Source organism: Mytilus galloprovincialis, chromosome 4 (assembly GCF_965363235.1).
Source record: "Mytilus galloprovincialis chromosome 4, xbMytGall1.hap1.1, whole genome shotgun sequence".
Taxonomy (NCBI): domain Eukaryota; kingdom Metazoa; phylum Mollusca; class Bivalvia; order Mytilida; family Mytilidae; genus Mytilus; species Mytilus galloprovincialis.
In genome coordinates this window covers 56,059,056-56,076,747 of record NC_134841.1, presented here as the reverse complement: position 1 = coordinate 56,076,747, position 17,692 = coordinate 56,059,056, and the positions used below count along the sequence as shown (strand labels likewise).

The 17,692-nt window shown below is 32.2% G+C and overlaps 1 protein-coding gene across 5 annotated transcripts in view; it reads right to left on the bottom strand.

Moving 5' to 3' along the window:
• Nucleotides 1-433: 433 nt before the first annotated feature.
• LOC143072485 (death-associated protein kinase 1-like) overlaps nucleotides 434-17,692 on the bottom strand; it is a 103,008-nt gene continuing 85,749 nt past the window's right edge. For 4 of the 5 annotated variants that reach the window (XM_076247416.1, XM_076247419.1, XM_076247418.1 and 1 more), the window contains 12 exons: nucleotides 17,489-17,587; nucleotides 16,905-17,003; nucleotides 15,725-15,826; nucleotides 14,746-14,844; nucleotides 14,040-14,117; nucleotides 12,859-13,054; nucleotides 11,964-12,074; nucleotides 10,645-10,839; nucleotides 8,063-8,104; nucleotides 6,467-6,729; nucleotides 5,758-5,946; nucleotides 434-4,593 (listed from right to left, as the gene is read on the bottom strand). In XM_076247416.1, coding sequence (XP_076103531.1) covers nucleotides 3,364-4,593; nucleotides 5,758-5,946; nucleotides 6,467-6,729; nucleotides 8,063-8,104; nucleotides 10,645-10,839; nucleotides 11,964-12,074; nucleotides 12,859-13,054; nucleotides 14,040-14,117; nucleotides 14,746-14,844; nucleotides 15,725-15,826; nucleotides 16,905-17,003; nucleotides 17,489-17,587 — 2,703 coding nt within the window. In that variant the 3' untranslated portion in view covers nucleotides 434-3,363. The remainder of the gene's footprint in view (nucleotides 4,594-5,757; nucleotides 5,947-6,466; nucleotides 6,730-8,062; nucleotides 8,105-10,644; nucleotides 10,840-11,963; nucleotides 12,075-12,858; nucleotides 13,055-14,039; nucleotides 14,118-14,745; nucleotides 14,845-15,724; nucleotides 15,827-16,904; nucleotides 17,004-17,488; nucleotides 17,588-17,692) is intronic. The other variant, XM_076247417.1, reaches the window with a different exon arrangement.

The following is a 17,692-nucleotide window of genomic DNA, read 5'->3' as shown; positions in this document are numbered from 1 at the left end:
GACAAAAACTAACAGGTCAGACATTTAAGTGTGTAAAGCCTTACTGGTATGGTTTTCACCCTAATAAAATAATTGTAAGGTTGCTGTCATACTAATGTTTACCTTTCTACATATCCAAGTTGAAAGTATTCATCTAAAATTTTAAAAGATGAAGAACTGCAGAATCATACATTCTTCTAAGATACTAGTATCATTACTACAAACAAATATTTGATTGATTGATGAATTGGCCATATAGGTTTTTAAGTTTAAATTTGTGGAGGAAGCCACAACCTTCTGTAGAAAAACTGACAATCCTTGTCAATTGAGATTGGAGTCAAGTGCACCTTTTACATGCAGGATTCCAAATCACAACGGTGTCAACCACTAGTGATATAGTAGTAAGACCACCTTGAAAACTCATCCACAAACAAGTAAAAAAATCACACATATCATTATTTTATGTTTAATATCAAATAATTATTTATTATTAAAAATTATACATCATTACAATCCCAAAATATTAGTTTCTGAAAGACCTCTCAGTAGCATGCTTAATGTAAATATATGGTTTCTGTATTAAGTTGCAATAATATAAAACATAATGTCCTTACATGGTAACTGGTTCAATATCATCTTCACACACAAACTGTTATTTATTGGGGTCTAAGTTAACTTCACTTGCGGTTGTATCTCTTTACTAAGGTAAATTTTAATATGACTATATGACTTACAGTTACAGAAAAGTCACATGGTGTTCCAAGTATTATTGGAATTTAAAAAAAACAACTTTGTAATTTTTTTTATATGGTTTTGAAAAAGGTCATCAGAAATGTTTTCTAAAGAAGGAAAAAAACGCTTACCCTTTTAACAAGACTTTGATACTTTGTACTAAAATGACTAAATATAAAATGAACTGCGTATGATAGAAATTGACCTTATGCAAATGCATGTATACATGTATACGTATAAGACTAAGATTGGTGTAAGAACATTAAAATACGAAAAAAGGTTTTTATATCAACTCAATTTCCAAACTGTTACAGACTTTGCATACAGATTTTTTTCAACCGGAAATAAGTTAACAGATGCATTCAATGATAATGGCAAATATTCATTTGCATAAGTTCAATTTCTATCTGACGCAGCTCAAATGAAGAAGATTGTAATAAGACTACAGTCATATAATTCTCACCACCTAATACATTACAAGGTGAATCATGTTAAATAAAAATAGTATTATGATTGTTCTATTATGAATTATGTAAATGAGGTAGGATTATACATTGGTAGACATAAAGCATTGATGAAATAAAGCAAGTTTAAAGCTTTATAAAACTATTAAAAAAAATCATTTGGTTTAGCTAGACAGAAATGGTTCAAATATATGCAATAAGGCACAAATGAGAAAAAGCAAAAATAAGTTTTGAACTATTTGAAGTTTTACTTTAGACTGATTTTTATCTTTCCATGCTAATTAAATGTACAAAATTCAGGGCCGTAACTACCTATGAGGCAGGGGAGGCAACTGCCTCCCCTGAATTTTCTACACCAATTTTTTTTAGAAGTAATAAAATGAACTATTGACAATATATACACATAGAACTTGAATTTATATTATAAACAACACTAGTTTACAGTTTTAACATTGTTATCATGATACGTGATATGTCTGTCATTTTCCGGATTTTGATCGAAAGTGAACCGTTTCAGTATTTATTTTATTTATTTTTTTCGTGTGGCCGTCCGTCTGTTATTCAGTATTCGTACGAGAACATATTTGAAACTTTGCTTTCGACAATTTTGAATAAAACATAACTATTCACATTTATTTAGGGGCTCAATTAAGCAGAGGAAGTTACCTTTGTATTGTGAATCTTTTAAGATATCGGAAATTCATTACCGGCTGAATCAGCTGTTGGGTCGTTTTTTAACGTCTCCCGATCGTACGAGAACATTATGGTCAATGCCTCCCATTTGTTGTAGCAGGGACTTTCTATACTAGGTATATACTAGCATAGAAAGTACCTGGTTGTAGTTATTAACATGTCTGTTCAGTTTTCAACAATATTGAAATTCAAGGTCCTCAATAAAAAAAAAAATCTTGCGTTCTTTAATCTTGCTTTATATGTTTTTTTAACTTACCAGTTTCATTTCTAACAAAAATATCTTTAAATAGAGATAATAATTGTTTGCATAAAAATTGCTCCCAGGATCCAGCAATACTGATGTTTCTTACGGGTTATTTTTAGCCATTTTACTAAAAGAAAAAAACCTTTAAGACGAAGCCTTGGCTCACCCCGAACAGCAATCTCAGCTTGTTTTTGCATAAAAATTGCTTCCAGGTTCAAGCAAAACTGACGTTTCTTAAAGTAAGGAAATCGAAGTGAAACGGGTCAGATTTAGCCATTGACTGAGAGAAAAAAAAATCGGCGGGGGGCTATGCCCCCCAACCCCCTATCTAGGGGGCCTCAATCCCCTGCCTCCCCTGAATTCGAACCCAAGTTACGGCCCTGGAATTATTAATCTTGAAAAGTCATTCTTGTTTAAATTAGAATGTAGGCACACCTTAACGTCTTTTTAAAACCAAAACTCAAATTTCATATTGTAATTTGTATACTTGCTTTAAATTCTAATCAACTATACTTTGACCTTTGTCTCTATTCTTTATGCTACAGAACAAAACCATTATTGTTAACTCCAAAGAATGTTACTCTCAACTTTCTATTTTTTTGGAAATGCTAAAAATTGGGGTTGTTCTAATAACCAAAACAAAAGTACACTATTTAAGATAAGAATATGTCAATTTTTTTATTTATTTTACTATGTAACAATTTATGAAATCTAAAGCCTATAAATACTTGGGTGGTTCAATGCAGCAATTCATTTAGTAAAAATGCAAAATATAAAATTATACATTCAAAGTATGAAGAAAATAAACTTTTTTCCAATAATATAATGTTTACACATTTTCTTAAGGATTGTCAAAACTGGTGGTAGAGGATGTAGAGGAATGTTTTAAAGTACAAAAACTGACCAATGCCATGAACAAAATATACATAGTGAATATAAAAAAATGTCTTAAGCATTGATCCTTTCAATATTTGAACAACTTGAATGTTTATCTGGATTGGGACTTTTATACAATTGCTTGATCGTTTTGATTAGTAATTTTCTCTAAAAAAAATACTTAGCTGTGTAAAAAACAGCAAAAAACATATTTTTTCTCTTTTACCCATAAGAAAATACTCTAAATGTGTGGCATTCAGTATTAAATTTTACATATATATTTGATTTGATTTTACATCATACCATGTCATTATAATGATACTGAATAAACATTGTAAATTAGTTATTGTAAAAGATCTAATGTGACTCTCTTAGTCATCTGGATACATTGGACAATGTATTTGTTGAATCAGTCCCCGTGGGGCCTGCTACCTGGCTATCGTCAGTACTTTGATCGTCATAAACCACTACTTTAAATATAGGTCCTGATTGCAGTAAAACTTCGATAGCATCCTCACGATGAAGTTCTTTTAATTTCAATATCAACTGACCAATGGTTGGATTAGTACACACCTTTGACCATTCAACTAACACTTTGTCTGTCTTACTTTCTATGCTTCCGTCAATAGTATCTAAAACAGGAAGTAAATGTTCAAGACCTAACGAAACGGCTAAAAGACACCAATCCCGACCCATCTTATCGGCAGGATCGAGCACTTGAGCAAGACGTTGTCGTGAATGTATTGTTAAATGAGATACAGGTAAATCTACTCCGAGACAGATATTTTGGACTATTTCGTTTGAACCCATGCAAACAATGTCTGAAAATTCTTCCTGTTTTGAATCACACAGAGTCAAGCATGTCTTTTTCTCTAACTGCATCTTTATCATTTCCTTTGGTGAATATGCACGGACATTTCGATGGTGATCCTTAAGTTCCTGACTACTAAGAATATGTCGTTCAGTACAAACTCCAGGACATACATTAAGTATCACTTGTTCTACCACATTGATAAAATCCTCTAGAAAATAGAAAATTTGTGTTCTCTTATCACTAGGTCCTCTTACTTTGATTTCAATACAGTCAAACATGGGGTCCATACTTATCATTCCTTCTAAATCAGCACAACAGTATTTAGACCCATAATGCCACTGATACAACTCAGCCTCAGGATCTTCAGTCTCATGGAGAACCGTCCGTCGTAAAAGTACCTGTACCCTTGGAAACAAATGAACCAACTGGTTCACATAAAATGGACTTGACTGTATTCGAACCCCACCATATACACCATCTCCAAACCTTTTTGTATCTCTCTGCCAGAGACCATTTAAAGTTTCTACAAAATTTAGACATGGGAATTCATATTCAATTTCATCTTCCGAGTCACACCGAGTACAGACTTCCAATGTTTCTAAAACTTGTAGCAAGTCTAAGGCATCAGTCTCTGGATACATCAACTGGAAATCATCTACCGTAAAACAGCCAGTGATGCGAGACTGGATGATTTTCTCATGTGAAATCAGATTTCCTATAATATCACTACAGAGCCAGTGTGGATTTAGTACAACAAGATCTTGGCCTGAGTCACTCTCAAGATAGATTACCTGAAACAAACAAGTATACATTTGTAAATGACTTTATAGGTGAACTGAACTCATATTTTTTAATTTAAACATATTTATTTATAGTGGATTGGGAAACAAGTTTTGCAACTTATATTAATCCCTTTCCACTTTGCGGGTGCAAGTGCTGCCTTGTAGCAGCATTAGCCTGCTCTTTTTCGAAATCTACAAGGGTGTCTTTAACCTGCAAGAGATATGGCTCTCTCTTAATATGGGTCAGCCATTTATCGTCCCCTTCCGATGGACTATCATCGTTTCCTCAAGACAATACTCGCAAATGTTGTCAATGGAGAGCCAAAAATTCAATCCCTGAAATTTTCATCCTGGTACAGGAATTGAACCAGAAACCTTTGTGTTAGTAGTCAGATGCACTAACGACTACACCCCGGCTCTCAACTAAACTCATATGTATGAAAAGGTATTCCAAATATTCCTGGTATCATAGTTGCAGATTAAACTGTTGTTTTTTTTTTTCTAAATTACTAATTTCCAACAAAAGACATGAAAAAATCATAGTGCTGATAAAACATATCCTGGTTTGATTCCTATTGTTAAAATTTTGGAGAAAATTGTTAACTCCATCAACTTGTATTGCTTTGTCTGAATCAGTACTAAATATTGATTTTGTGACTCACAGAAAAAAGTACAAACAGAGTCCTTGCTGGAATGTTTCTAGTTTGTACATTGTATTGTCAACACCAGTTGACACTCTAGGTGACTTTTTGTGGCATTTGTTTCTGTCACATTGGCAACTACTCCTTTTATTAAGATAAATCAAACAATTTCTCTGTGAGACAGTATTTTTTTTTCTTTGGAAGAAGTCACAGAATAACATGATTTGATAAGATGACCACATAACCAATATCTGTTGCATTATGGCTCTTTGTTCATGTATTTAAATAATAGTTTGCTTATTTCATGAAGTGGTATGTTTCACTATTTGGTGATTCTTGTTATCCTGCATTACCAAACAATGTAGAGGCAGACAACAGAAAGGAGAAAAAGCACATAGTAGAGCTTACCAATATTGAACTTAGTACCAAAGATCTTCAAGCTATAATTTGTAAACCAAAATTTCTTCATTATATTTCAAAGTGTTGAAATTTTTGTCCTAAAAAATGTGTTTATTATCAAGAGGACACTCACCTCTCCTGTAAACTGTAACTGTTTAACCAAATGCTTCATGTGTTCATCACCAGCCAACGGATTGACCTTTGCCCTCACATAATCAATAAACTGTTGCCATGATAATACAGGAAATGATGAAGATGCTCTTCTCCATGACACTAACTGTAACACCATGGCATCAAAAAATCTACTGGACTTTGGTAAATCCTGAAAATGAGAAGACATAAATGCAGACTGAGTCTTTATATCCTGCATTATTGACCAACAAATGTGTATTCAAAACCATTATTTGTGTGTTTACAGCTTAACAAATGTATCACTCATTTATCTTGGATGGCTTTTTGTCCTTTTATGTCTATTATAACACAAAGTTACATAACACTACAAGTCTTTAATGGTTTGAGCACATCTGAACACATCCCTTTAAAAAAAAATTAATGGTGATTTTGTGGGTTTTAAAATTTTAGGGGATTGAGAAAAAAATGTATTTTTGTGAATAACTGATTTGGTGGTTTTGACTAATTTGGTGTAAAGGTCTATAGAAAATCTATTCATAACTAAATACTTAATTTCATGGTTTTCTATACCCATGAAATCCATGATAATTTGTATGTAAGGAATAAAACTATTAATCCATAGTATTCTGATTTGTCACTTACTGAACAAAAGATGAATCTACAGTTACATGTATATACAATTATTGTAAGTTGAATTAAAGTACACTTACTTTTGAAATTTGACCTTTGACCAAACCCAGCTGATGTTTAATGGCCTTCATATCGTGAGATGAGGCAGCATGGGCATCCATTATAAATATCCTGTCCACTAGCTCTATATCTGATCCAAACATCTCCTGGGCTCTGTTATATACCGTCCTTATATTGTCTGAAGCTGTATGTTCTCCTCGAGAATTCTTAGGACATCTCTCTTTGTCAGCATGTGTGGCTATCAGTAAGATCTTTGGTCTAACTGGCAGTCTTCCACTATATCCTAAAATTAATTACATAGACAATATATTATCAAAGATTTTTACATGATCTAAAACAAATAGATGTTTATTGACTAGAATTGACAAACTTGCTAAGGTTTGGAGATTAAAGATGGGGATTCCAGTGTCTGTATCAATATTTGTTAAAGTTTGAGAATAAGTCACTTTAAGGGGAATCAATAATGGTAAGTCAATGGTATTTGATAGGAAGTTGTAATATTGCTATTTTAATTTCAACATTTACATTATAATACTTCATGCATCAAATTTAATTTTTAAAGATTCTATCATTTTTAATTTTTTCTCTTCAAAACAAGTAGAACTGAGTTGCTTGCATTCTTGGAATATTTCAGTATTTGTCTTCCTTTCAGTACTGTAAATTCAGAAGTTATTGCATGCATTTATTATTGCGATTTTGTCATTTTAGATTTAGATGCGATTTTAAAATCCCTCCTGTTAAGTTCATATAAAATATTTCAAAATGTGAGTTTAAGTTATTGCGTTTACAATTCTGTCGCATTTGTTGCAATAATATCTGAATTAACAGTAATTACAGATATATGAATGTTACCCTCCCTTTTAAATAAGCTGGTTTTAAATAAGCTGGTTCAGATACAAGAATTAACAATGAAATTCACAATTATTTTACAATAAAATCTATCCACTTCTTTACACATATTTTGTAAAAATTTAAAGTTCAAATTCAATTTTTTAATCATGAACTATTTCAATGTTGTATTGAACTGATATCAGTACAATGTATATCAAAGGTGAAACAGTTATATTCAGGCCAAGTTACAGCTAGAATCTGGTTATGTAAACTAGATTTATGTCATGCAAACGCTCGATTCAGGACATACATCAGCTATACTAAAGTTATTGTGAGAAAACCAAGAATAATGCTTATTTGGGCCCTTTTTTGGCCCTTAATTCCTAAACTGTTGGAACCAAAACTCCCAAAATCAATCCCAACCTTCCTTTTGTGGTCATAAACCTTGTGTCAAAATTTCATAGATTTCTATTCACTTAAACTAAAGTTATAGTGTGAAAACCAAGAAAATGCTTATTTGGGCCCTTTTTGGCCCCTAATTCCTAAAATGTTGGGACCAAAACTCCCAAAATCAATCCCAACCTTCCTTTTGTGGTCATAAACCTTGTGTTAAAATTTCATTGATTTCTATTCACTTTTACTAAAGTTAGAGTGCGAAAACTAAAAGTATTCGGACGACAACGCCAAAGTGATAGCAATATACGACCAAAGAATTAAAATTTTTGTGGTCGTATAAAAAATTAAAAAGACCACCATTCTTAGTCTTTACACCAAAAACAAAGTACCTTTAATTACATTATAACTGGAATTTATATCCTCTGGAACATCTGAATTCAAAGAAATGAGTTTTTTTTTAATACAATTTAGATTCATGAACCTTATTTATATTTTTTTACATTTTTTGTTTCATCCAACCCTTCACAATTCTCTCTAGGATTTGTTTTTCAAGAATCTGTCTTATGGAACTATAATTTTAGAGGATTTAAAGTATTTAACAGTTTTGTTTGTTATTCTTTCTAATAATACTGGTTGTTGTGTTAAAAGCTGACTGTAGAAAATATTTTTTTGTCAAATATACATAATAAAAAAAAAAATAATTAGAAATTCATAAATTCTCTTGTTAAAATTACTTGAAATTTACATAATACAATTATAAAGTATAAAACATAACTTTTTATGAAAAATGAAAAGGACAAAGCTCATAATGACTACTTTTAAGCTAACATCAAACATTAAAGGGAATGCAATTTACCTAGATACTTGATTATTGCTGAAATAAAGATTTTAAGAATGAAAAAAACCAATGTAGGTTACATTGACCTTCTTTTGTTGGATTACTACATTGTATTAAAACATTAAGTTATTTTTTCCTAAAACCAAACTTGCACTTCTGACATCAGTAAAGATGTCTAGTATCACTAGGATATATATGTTGGTAGTAGTATCACTTGGATATATATGTTGGTACTAGTATCACTTGGATATATATGTTGGTACTAGTATCACTTGGATATACATGTTGGTACTAGTATCACTTGGAACAGGAATCAGATGGAAATTTACCACCAAACTAGAGGACCTTGATTTTGCTGACGACCTAGCACTACTGTCTTCCAAATTCCAACACATACAACTGAAAACAGATAAACTTCAAAGAATGCCAGCAAAATAGGACTTAAGATTAACACCTCTAAAACAAAAGTAATGCGGATGAACACCACAAATAACAACCCAGTGAAGTTAAATGAGAAAGACCTAGAGGATGTCGATACCTTCACTTACCTAGGAGGAAAAGTAACAACAAAAGGTGGCTGTGACAATGACATGGACAACAGGTTGAAGAAAGCTAAAGGCCAATTTAGCAGGCTAAGAAAAATATGGAGATCGTCAGTACTGTTATTTAAAACCAAGGTCAGGTTGTTTAACAGCTTAGTCACATCAGTCCTACTATACGGATGTGAAACCTGGAAAACAACCAAACAAGACAAGAAGAAATTAAACACCTTCCAAAACAGATGTTTAAGACAGATACTGAAAATAAGATGACCTGATACAATATCCAACGAAAACCTTCACATAAAAGCTGGAACAAAGAAGCTAAGTGAAGATATAATAGAACGCAGATGGAGATGGATTAGCTATGTACTTAGGATGGACACCAACAGAATATGCTCAGTTGCACTGACATGGAAACCTGAGGGAAAGAGGAAAGTTGGACGTCCCAAAACTACCTGGAGACGGACTGTAGAGACTGAAAGAACATCACTTGGATTGAACAGCTGGGCTACAGCAAGAACAGCAGCTAAAGACAGTGTAAAATGGAAAGAATGTATCAGGGCCTTAAATGCCAACCGGCATGAAGAGGATAGGTGAGGTGAGGTGAGTATCACTTGGATATATATGTTGGTACTAACATTGTTTTGGTGCCTAATACCATTTTTCATTCATTTCATTGAATAGGTGAACCAAATCTAAATGTTCAATTAAGGATGTACTTAGGTGAGGTTAGGTGAAAATTAATAAATTAAGAAGTTATAATTGATACTTTAAGCTGGTAGAGTATCAATTCAGGATAAAAATAAGCTAAAAATATTGATAGGTCATGGACCTCCTTTTCGAGATATTTGAGATTTAAAATATGGCGGGAAAAGGCTGACTCGGACTTTTACCTTATATTTGCATTGGTATTATTGGGTATGAAAACAAAAGAAAGAAAATCAAGAATCTTCTAAATTTTTGGTAAATGACCTTTCATGAGCTATTAAGTCTTATATGAAAAAATAAATGGGTGTTATGGGGCAAAATATTTTACATTGTATTGTATGGAAAAACACAGAGGAGTCCGAACATTTGACACAAATTACAAAACCTCACCTAAGTACATCCTTAAGAACAACTTTCTTTTATAAGAAAACCATGAAATCAAGTATCAACGAAAATTTGACTTTTCTTCAATCCATGAAAATTGGTACCCACAAAATAAATGAATCCATAGCATCTTAAATAATGAGCATTGTACTAAGATTGAAGTAAATATATTAAATGTACATTAAAATGGATTTGTAAACTTAAGTCTGTTAACACTGCCTTACTCTGAATAATATGAATGAAGATAACGTTCTTTACTTATTTGACAATAAACCTCTCAGACAGATCATTTAGTTATCTGAAAACCTAATTCAAGTACAAATCTAAATCATAAAGGCAAGAAAAATAGGTCACAGGGACCTTTTTTTTTGGCTAAGGTTGTAAACTCCTCTTGGTGCATCCCTGAATCAAGTTATAAGGTTTTTCAGACCTTGAAATTATACTTTAAAATTAATCAAAGCCAGTGAATATTATATATCATTTTTTTTATTAAATTTACCTAATGGAAGTTGTGGTGAAATCCTGCCTTTAATGAACCCGAGCCAGAATATGACTTGGGCCACTTGCTCAGCAACATCATCACACAAGTTAAACATCACTATGTTTATACAGTTTGTATCTCCCATGAAATGGTCATATAACATGTAGTAAGGTTCATAACCAGAAAAATCCCATATACTCAGCTCTCCTATCCCTGTAAAATAAACAACATTTGGTAGGATTCATAGCTTGAAAGATAAAATACAAATATTGTGAAAAACGAAACATTGTAGAAATGTCTAAATGACACATTCTGCAAGTCTTAGAATATAGTCTTACTTTTATTAATACTTAATTATCCAATTATTTTTACATCATAATACAATATATTTCAACAGAGTACCGTAGTATTTTCGCTACTCCTGTTTGTATTATTTAAAACAGTTTCTCCTTTTTTTTTATCATATCTGTCCTTTTTAAAAGCGCCGAGAGGCATCAGTGGACAAGTGGTCTAAGTATTTCATCTACTGTATCACTGGACAGTAAACACTAAGGTTTTAAGTTCAACCCCACACACGGAAGGTGTGTTCCACTCCTATCTGTAGTTCATCTACTGTATCACTGGACAGTCAACACTAAGGTTTTAAGTTCAACCCCGCACATGGAAGGTGTGTTCCACTCCTATCTGTAGTTCATCTACTGTATCACTGGACAGTCAACACTAAGGTTTTAAGTTCAACCCCGCACATGGAAGGTGTGTTCCACTCCTATCTGTAGTTCATCTACTGTATCACTGGACAGTCAACACTAAGATTTTAAGTTCAACCACGCACATGGAAGGTGTGTTCCACTCCTATCTGTAGTTCATCTACTGTTTCACTGGACAGTCAACACTAAGGTTTTAAGTTCAACCCCGCACATGGAAGGTGTGTTCACCTCCTATCTGTAGTTTATCTACTGTATCACTGGACAGTCAACACTAAGGTTTTAAGTTTAAACCCGCACATGGAAGTTGTGTTCCACTCCTATCTGTAGTTCATCTACTGTATCACTGGACAGTCAACATTAAGGTTTTAAGTTCAACCACTGCACATGGAAGGTGTGTTCCACTCCTATCTAAATTTGCCTTTTTAAAATTTAAAGGACTTTTGGTAATCTCATTGTTCGTACACCAAATTGAAAATAACGTTACATCATTGGTTGAATTTCCATTGTTAAGAACATTTTAAACCATTCATAACGCTAAATATTACTTACAATGCATTAGATTCTGAAAGGCTAGGATTGTTGCAATTCAATTATACATATGATGATACTGTAAAGTTGGTTATAACATACCTGATATGCTAGTTTGTTGTACATTAATGCCCTTAGTGTATGTTGGATTGCTGACACTATAAGTCAATGGTATAGGGAGACTATATTGTCGAGACAGTTTGCCATCCCTTCCTGAATACAAAATAGAAGAATCATTAAAACATTGTACACACTTCAAACTATTTAACAAAAAAAAATACATACAAAAACCAATAATAAATCTTATTACATTTGTTGCAATGAATTGCATAGATTTCCAAGTGAAATAAAAAAACGATAATTTCACATGGTTATTTCACTCGTCTGATATGGTCCAACCATAGGTGATGGCAAAACATCGATAACGACAGATCAAAACAAATTGTGAATGCGTAGAATAAGATATAGTTCCTTACATTTTCTACTTTAATTTCAGATAAACAAAGCCATTTTCCAATGTAATAAAAAGAATAACTTATCGAAGAAATCAAATATCGAAAAATATTCAACTTGTGACCGACAACACTGAAAATTAACTAATGTGCTACATGATTTCATAAATTTGTGTTGTTTGTCACATGTTGAATATTTTTCTCTATTTGTATTCTTTGATAAGTTATTCTATAATTATTCTATTTTATTTATAACCAAAATATATGAAGCAGAATGAATGTTTTTCTATAACACCAAAAATTTAACACCAATCAACATCTTTAAATGAAACATATTAATTTCTGCCAAAAGAGATCTGAAAATCAGCATCATAGTTACTTGAAAGTTGATGTGATGTCCAAGCTATTGTAATAGACTACTTAAAAATTGACAGTACTGGCAATATTATTGGACATCAGCATTCCTTCTGCCTTTTTCTTCAGTTTATAAATTTCACCTTTTTAAATAATTAGATACAGTTGTCAAGTCATTCCAATATTTTTACCTTTAGTCATACTGGTAGCTGACTGGCTTGACAGTCTAGTAGATGATCTCCTGAAGAAACCAGAAAACATGCCACATTTCATGGACTCTATAAATGTGGTCTTCCCTACACCACTAGCACCGAATACCTTCAGTTTGATTCTTGATAATGCTTGAGGTAGAGGCACCAACTGGCTTACATAGACCTCTCCTCTGTCCTGCAAGTAGATTATATAATGTCAGACAGATTCTTCAATATTTTTTAAAATCTTTAACTGAAGGAAATTCTATACGCTCTCATAGTTTTTTTAATATTTTGATATTTAATTGTTTTAATTTTTCTTTTAAAAGAAGTGCAAATAAACAGATTGTTGTTTTATTAGAGTCTATTAAATAATCTTTTTAAAAAAAATGAAGAACAACAAAAATCCTTTAAAAAATGCACGGACAACATTTGGTTGCCGCCCGCCCGCCCGACCGCCCGCCGTACATCCCCAAATCAATAAATACAAAAATATGGTTAAAAATGATAATATATAACACAAATTACTATGTAGTCCATTTTGTATCACAGCACTGATCATTGATCACTCTTTTTTAAAACAATTTTCTTTCACCTTACTGAGGATATCAAAGATGTATGTGTATTATCAGCTGCATGCCACAATGTGAACCTTTTTTGGCAGTGAGCACAGTGAACATGCAAAAAAGCTTCACCATTTGTTGAGCAGATGATATTTATATGTGTAGAAAACCAGATAATCTGTTTATTTCGTCTTCACTTAGACAGTGACAATGCTTGATGTCACTGATAACTTCTCCTCAGACATTGTGAAGTTGCTAATAATGTCTTCTTACATTTAAGTTTTGATACAAGAATTCTGGAGCGATTGAGCTGGGTGATACAGGCAAAAGGAAAGACTATAACAATAGATTATCGTTGATCATTTCAACGATATTGAATTTCTCGCTTTAGTTGGTACGGCGAAAGTGAGAAAAGCAAGAGTTGAAATGACCAATGATAATCTGTTTATTGCTATTTTACCTATGATGAATTTGTCAATTTCGTTAGCAATGCCTCGTGCCTCCTTAGTTTCTAGCAATAATTTTCCATCTCAAGCAACTACATGATATGAAAAATTATCCCAAAATAAGATCAAAGGAAAAATGCACAAAATAGCGATAAATATAATCATCACTCACCCCTTTGACTTTACTGAGGATATCAGAGATGTCTGTAAAACCTTGAGCCAATGCCATTATTTCAGCTGTGACACCATCCTGTCAATAAATTATTTTACTTTGAAGACATATATATATCGTAATATAAATCATATTAAAACTTCCATCAATACCCAATATATTTATTTTACCCACCATATTTTCTTAAAAATGTTCTGTATCAAGTCAAGAATGTGGCAGATGTTGTTAGTCTGTTTTTATGCATGTTTGCATATGTTTTTGTTGCAGTTCAGTGGTTCTGTTGCTTCGTTGTTTTCCTTTTACACTTGATGTGTTTCCCTAGGTTTTGGTTTATGACCCATATTTGTTTTCTTTTAATCCATTTATGACTATTGAACAGCTGTATACGACTGTTGCCTTTATCTTTTCAAAACCCAGCAAGTTTCCAAAACTTAATTAAAATTTTATAATAAATAATAATTCAAATACAAATAAGATGTGCTATTCTTTAACAAAATACTCTACATTAACTCAATATTTCCAGGGTCAGTATGCCAGAAAAAAATATTCTAAAGTAGATAAACACCTATCATATTGTTTACATCAATATAATTATTCTTGTCAAACTCTTATTTTGTTTGGAGTACAACACAACAGTTTTGACAATCATATGCAATTATTTCTGTTCTCACTATTTCTCCATTCATCATTTACACACATAAAATACCTTGTAGTATAAGTCTGGATTAGCTCCCCTTAATAACAATGCCCTGACTATTTCTGACTGTCCATCTTTGCTTGCTATATGTAATGGTGAAAGTCCAACCTGAAAACATTAAAAATTCTTAATTATGAACTATCTGAATTATTAGTCCATGGTACACAATTGATGCTCCCGCTTGTTTATAAAACCAATAGAACGGATCTGTGTTTTGTGGTAATAAGCATTGTGTATAAGTTTCATAACATTTAGTTGAGGCAAATTGAAGTAAGAGAACAGAAAAAAAAAATCCGCAATTTCTCAATTGTTTTGTGGTAATATGTATTTTGTTTAAGTTCCATAACAGTTAGTAAAGGCCAGCTTAAGTTAGAGAATGAAAACCAATTTCAGGACATATGGACAGACGGACAAGGGTAAAACTAAATAATGACCCTCCACTACAGAGGGGGCATAACAAATTTTGAGGTTTAGTGTAGAAAGCCAAAAATTTAAGTTAAAAAAAAAAAAAACCTATGTCAAGAGCTTTTAGTTTATAAAGAGAGATGGTATAATTACCTTATTGACCACATTAGGCTGACATCCGTAGCCACACAGAGCCTGTACCACTGCTTATAGTTTATAAAGGGAGAGGATATAATTACCTTATTGACAACATTAGGTTGACATCCGTAGTCACACATTGTCTGTACCACTGCTTATAGTTTATAAAGAGAGAGGATATAATTACCTTATTGACCACATTAGGTTATCATCTGTAGTCACACATTGTCTGTACCACTGCTTATAGTTTATAAAGAGAGAAGATATAATTACCTTATTGACCACATTAGGTTGTCATCTGTAGCCACACATTGTCTGTACCACTGCTTATAGTTTATAAAGAGAGAGGATATAGCTACCTCATTGACAACATTAGGTTGACATCCATAGCCACACATTGTGTGTACCACTGCTTATAGTTTATAAAGAGAGAGGATATAGCTACCTTATTGACAACATTAGGTTGACATCCATACCCACACATGGTCTGTACCACTGCTGTCATACCTTCTTTCACAGCACAATTTAAAGGACTGTCACCAGACTCCTACAAAACAAATATATTTTTCTCTTTACTTTACTTATATACATCAATAGTTCTAAGATAAACACGTTTGGAATAAAGGCTAAACATTCCATAAAATTTCACTATAAAACAACCAATTAAGCAGAATTCCAAAACATGGAAATTACATCTTACATATTTCACTGCCGACCTCTAGTTTTCTTTTACTCTTTTGTGTTGTTAGTTTGCTGTCTCATTCACCCCACACCTCTTTTCATTCATAATTTTAATTTGAGGTAAGTTAAATCAAATTATTTATAAACTATAGTGCAAGATACTGTCCTTCATGCTGTTTTGAATAAAAGCACTGTAAAAAAAAAATTATGCTAAAGTCCTTATCATTTACAAGTTCAATATTAGACTGATCATATGAGTGCATAAACTTTTTAAACACTTTTAAAATTATTGAGGTGCCAAAAAATGATATATAACTTGAATATCATTAGTCTAATAAAGCAAACAAAAACTAATCAATTAATTTATCTTAAGTTTATGATGTAAATTGTAGATTTATCAAAAAGCTTATCAGATGAAAAAAATATGTAATAACCTAATCCTCAAATCTCAAAATAGAAAAATAAATTGTGTACTCATTCTACCCATTTTTTTTTATATAATATAATTTAAAGTTTGCTTTATTTCAAATACTACTAGCTTGAGGTGAAATTGGTTATACAAGTGGTACATGTAACCACTAATCATTAAACAATTGTTTATTTCATATATTCTCAAGTAGAATTTATGGACAAATATTTTACTATATTTCTATTGAAAATAAAATAAATTATGAAATTCTAGCTGAGAAACACAAACTATAGCTAAAGGTTTATAATTCGCCACTTTGTAAGCTCAAATTTTGATTTGATTCCAAAATGTTAAAATCTATTAAATGGGTCAGTAGCTCTATAGTGACTGAACATTTGAGTTCCAAGATGGCCACCATAAGTATTCAAAAACTAACATAAAAATGTTGTACTTTTTTTATTTTCTTGATATTTTGACTCTGATATTTGAAGACTAGATATGTCAATATTTTCCCCTTTCTTTATACCATACATACCTTTTCTACAGTATCAATATTACATCCAGCATGTATTAATAACATAGCTATGTTGCTGTGTCTACGATTACAGGCCAAATGTAATGCTGTGCATCCTATCTGTAAAAGAAATATAGTAGAGAGTCAAAAATAATCTCCTATAATACAAAGACTATAAGATAAACTGGTTCAAGTAAAGGTTTAAGATCAACTACAACTAAAACTTTAAATTTTGTAGAGAACTATCTACCAGATTGAGCACTGAAAGGTTTAAAGTATTACACCTATGCCTATCAAGTGTAATGGCATATGACAAATTTGAACACTATACTAACATATTGATTTGACTGTTTTCTTCTTCATTTATGTGGTTGATTGAAGCCCAGTCTTGGAAACTTATGACCCTCCCTGATAACCCTGTAGTCAGAACTTTTACTTCCCTGCCATCTAGCTGATGGGAGCAGCACTGTCTAGGTAACCTTAGAACCTCCTGATAAGCACATAATATGAACTTTTATGTACTTATCTACCAGATTAATAAAATCACAACCATCTTAGTATTCGTTGACCCTTCCCAATAAGCCCATAGTCTGAACTTTTCTTACCTTGTCTAATTGATTGATTGGAGCACCACTGTCTAACAGGGTTTTTACACTGTCTAAATATCCCCTTGCTGCTGCACAATGTAATGATGTTTCTCCATCCTACATGAAAACAAAACTCATTATTAAATAATTTAATTTTGGATGTAATTTGTCTTCTGATTGGCTGACAGTGTTTTGTCTATCAGCTATGCAGGTTATTCATTG